The sequence below is a fragment of the Pholcus phalangioides genome, unplaced genomic scaffold, assembly GCF_987345545.1.
Source record: "Pholcus phalangioides strain wild (caught in Gottingen) unplaced genomic scaffold, Ppha-v1.0 ptg000015l_1, whole genome shotgun sequence".
Lineage (NCBI taxonomy): Eukaryota > Metazoa > Arthropoda > Arachnida > Araneae > Pholcidae > Pholcus > Pholcus phalangioides.
The window spans coordinates 33,779,302-33,781,921 of NW_028301608.1; the positions used below are offsets into that span (position 1 = coordinate 33,779,302).

Sequence of the window (2,620 nt, forward strand, 5' to 3'; positions counted from 1 at the left end):
TTCGTGTGTACCCCCCCCCCTCCCCCACAAGAAGTCCAATAGATTTAATTCAGGTGAGGGAGGACATTCTGAATGGATTGCGGTAATAGGTTCCATTGTAAATATTGTTCATCTTGATGGTAGTATTTTCTTATCTTCCAATTTTTTTTTTCTAAAAGTTTACGAACAACATTTCTAACAAATAGTTAAGTCTCATGTATCCTATTAGGGTGGGTCGAGTAAAGCTTGAGTATGTCTCAAAACGAAGTGACGGACACTTTCACTAAGCAAGGAACAAGTATCCGGTTGAAACGCCGTTGAAAAAATGCCGACCTGCCAAATATTTCCGAAAATTTTCCCAATGAGTATTCAAGGGGGCCTTACGGAATCAAGTATAAATTTGCCATTTGTAGGGAAATGGTATCCGCTTTGGCGACTGCAAACTCGCCAGATCAGAATGAAATCCAAATAGAACATTTTTATATACAATTGAGCAATAGAACACTTTCAGAAATAAATCAGATTCTGTTGCTATAATTTAGCATCGTTTATTGTACTTTCAAAGCATGTGTATGACTTTCTTGGAAACAACATAATATAGCGAAACTTCTCTCAAACTAAAACATACAAAGCCTGATAGTAAGACTGCATAAAGGTACCTCAAAATTTGTATTAGGCTTTTTACACTCATAGTTTCATGTCCTTCAAACGATATCTCGAAATAGCACTATATATCATCACTAACCTGATGGTAAAAATTTTCATAAAATATAGAAGAGATAACAGTGTTATTGGCATGTCCAATCCAACTTTTAAAAAAATTCCAGTGCACTGCTATGCCCAGGTTATTCTAGGAAGCACAGAAATCTTCCACTTCTTCTCGCTCATGAAATTGAATCCACTCATGTGTATCTAATGACACGTAATGCACATACTGGAGAGATTTACAAGCTCGCATCATTTTTTTCAAAATTTGTCGGTTCACACATCCAGAGCGCTTTAGATCCAGTAATTTCAGCTTTGGATCAGGATTTTCAAGCATGTAAGCTTCTAGAACCGTGGTTAGGTCACGCCTTATGCCTCTCAGACGAAGTGTAGTCAGGGAACGCCTCCACTTGCTTACGACTTTTTCCACAAAATTAGAAGAACAGTGATCAAGATTCTGGTCTACGATCTCGAGGCATTTCAGTTTATCAGAAGAGATCATCCACAGACCATTCAGTACAACATTTTGACAATCATCGATATCGAAAATTTCCAGATTCTTTGAGCTTTTCAATATCGAATATAAATCTAGTCCACGGAAAACGGTTTTAGAGACGTAAAAGCTTACCATGTTTTCAAATCCTTTGTGATGTAGCCCGTCTGATGAAACCAAATCGCATTTCCACATGAAAAACTTTCGTAGCTTCGGGCATCCTATGACGAGTTCGTCGATCGGGACCTGAACACTTGGTAAAGAATGTTTCGTTTCGATCAGCAGTTCTTCCAGCGAGAGGCAATGATTAGCGATCGCCGAAACGAGGTCTTTATCCCTGCAGGAAATTTTGAGATGCGTCAGATTCCGCCCACGTACCCTTAAGAATGGACCGAGTCCATCTTCTACATGCGTGTGAGGACGACCAAACCGGATGTCCAGCTTCACGATACCCGGACACTGCGCTGCCAAAATTTCCATCGCAACCCTGCTTACGTGTCTAGCCGTAAGTTCTCGCAGATTGTAACAGTAGCGAATAATTTCAGTTATCTCACTTTCGTTGCGAAGAAAAGTGTCATCATGTAAATTGAGAGTTCGAGTAGATGAAAGTAGTCCTCTTTCGCCCAACTTCTTCAATTTGTCCGAAGTCCACGGGTTTCGAAAACAAGCAATAGAAGAGAAATCGATGTCATTCCATAGTACAGGGGCCGAGTGAAGATCGTTCCAACTTTTGCAGACTCGTGGTATGTTCTTCAAGAATCTCCGATGTCCCTGCGATTTGATGTAGAAAGAAAATATGTGCACGAGTAGTTCCGGAGGCAAATCGTTGATCGATAACATGGCCTTGCTTTTGAAAGGAACTCTTGGTTGAATGTCTAATGCCTAATAGTCGAGATAAAAAAAAAATGCATTAAATGCTTAAACTTACTACAACAATTTATACATTGAGACATCAATGCACAGTAATTTCCGACTACGAGCGAATTACGAAAATGCATGTGCGGTTTGATAATGCAGTAAAATCCCTCTTAATGGACCCTCAGCCATCCTCAGTCACTCCTCTTTTACGGCCAAATAATGATTTACTCGTGTATAATGAAAGTATACTTTTGAAGCTCCAGATTGACGGTCACCCCTTATTTTACGTACGATTTTTTTTTATCCCACCGTTGTCCGCGAAAAAGAGGTTTTACTGTAGGACCGTCAACGCTCTATTTTACGTGCCTCTAATTTACGAATTACACGTTTTTACGAACTAATCTTCTAGTCGAAGGTTTTTAACAACTGGCTGTTGCGAAGATATATTTTGGAAAGAGAGAAAATTCAACTGCCCCTGCGGGGAATCGAACCCACGTCTTTTCACTTTCCGGGTGTGAACGCCCTAGATCACTACTACTACAAGATGGTACTAATACCTTCGTATGGTAGCAGAAAGTGACGTCA

At 40.0% G+C, this 2,620-nt stretch overlaps 1 protein-coding gene across 1 annotated transcript; it reads right to left on the minus strand.

Annotated features, from left to right (window-relative positions):
- Positions 1-829: 829 nt before the first annotated feature.
- LOC149075847 (F-box/LRR-repeat protein 6-like) lies at positions 830-2,017 on the minus strand. The gene has a single exon (XM_089242153.1). The coding sequence runs from the start codon at positions 2,015-2,017 to the stop codon at positions 830-832; it is 1,188 nt and encodes a 395-aa protein (XP_089098279.1).
- Between the last annotated feature and the right edge of the window lie 603 nt (positions 2,018-2,620).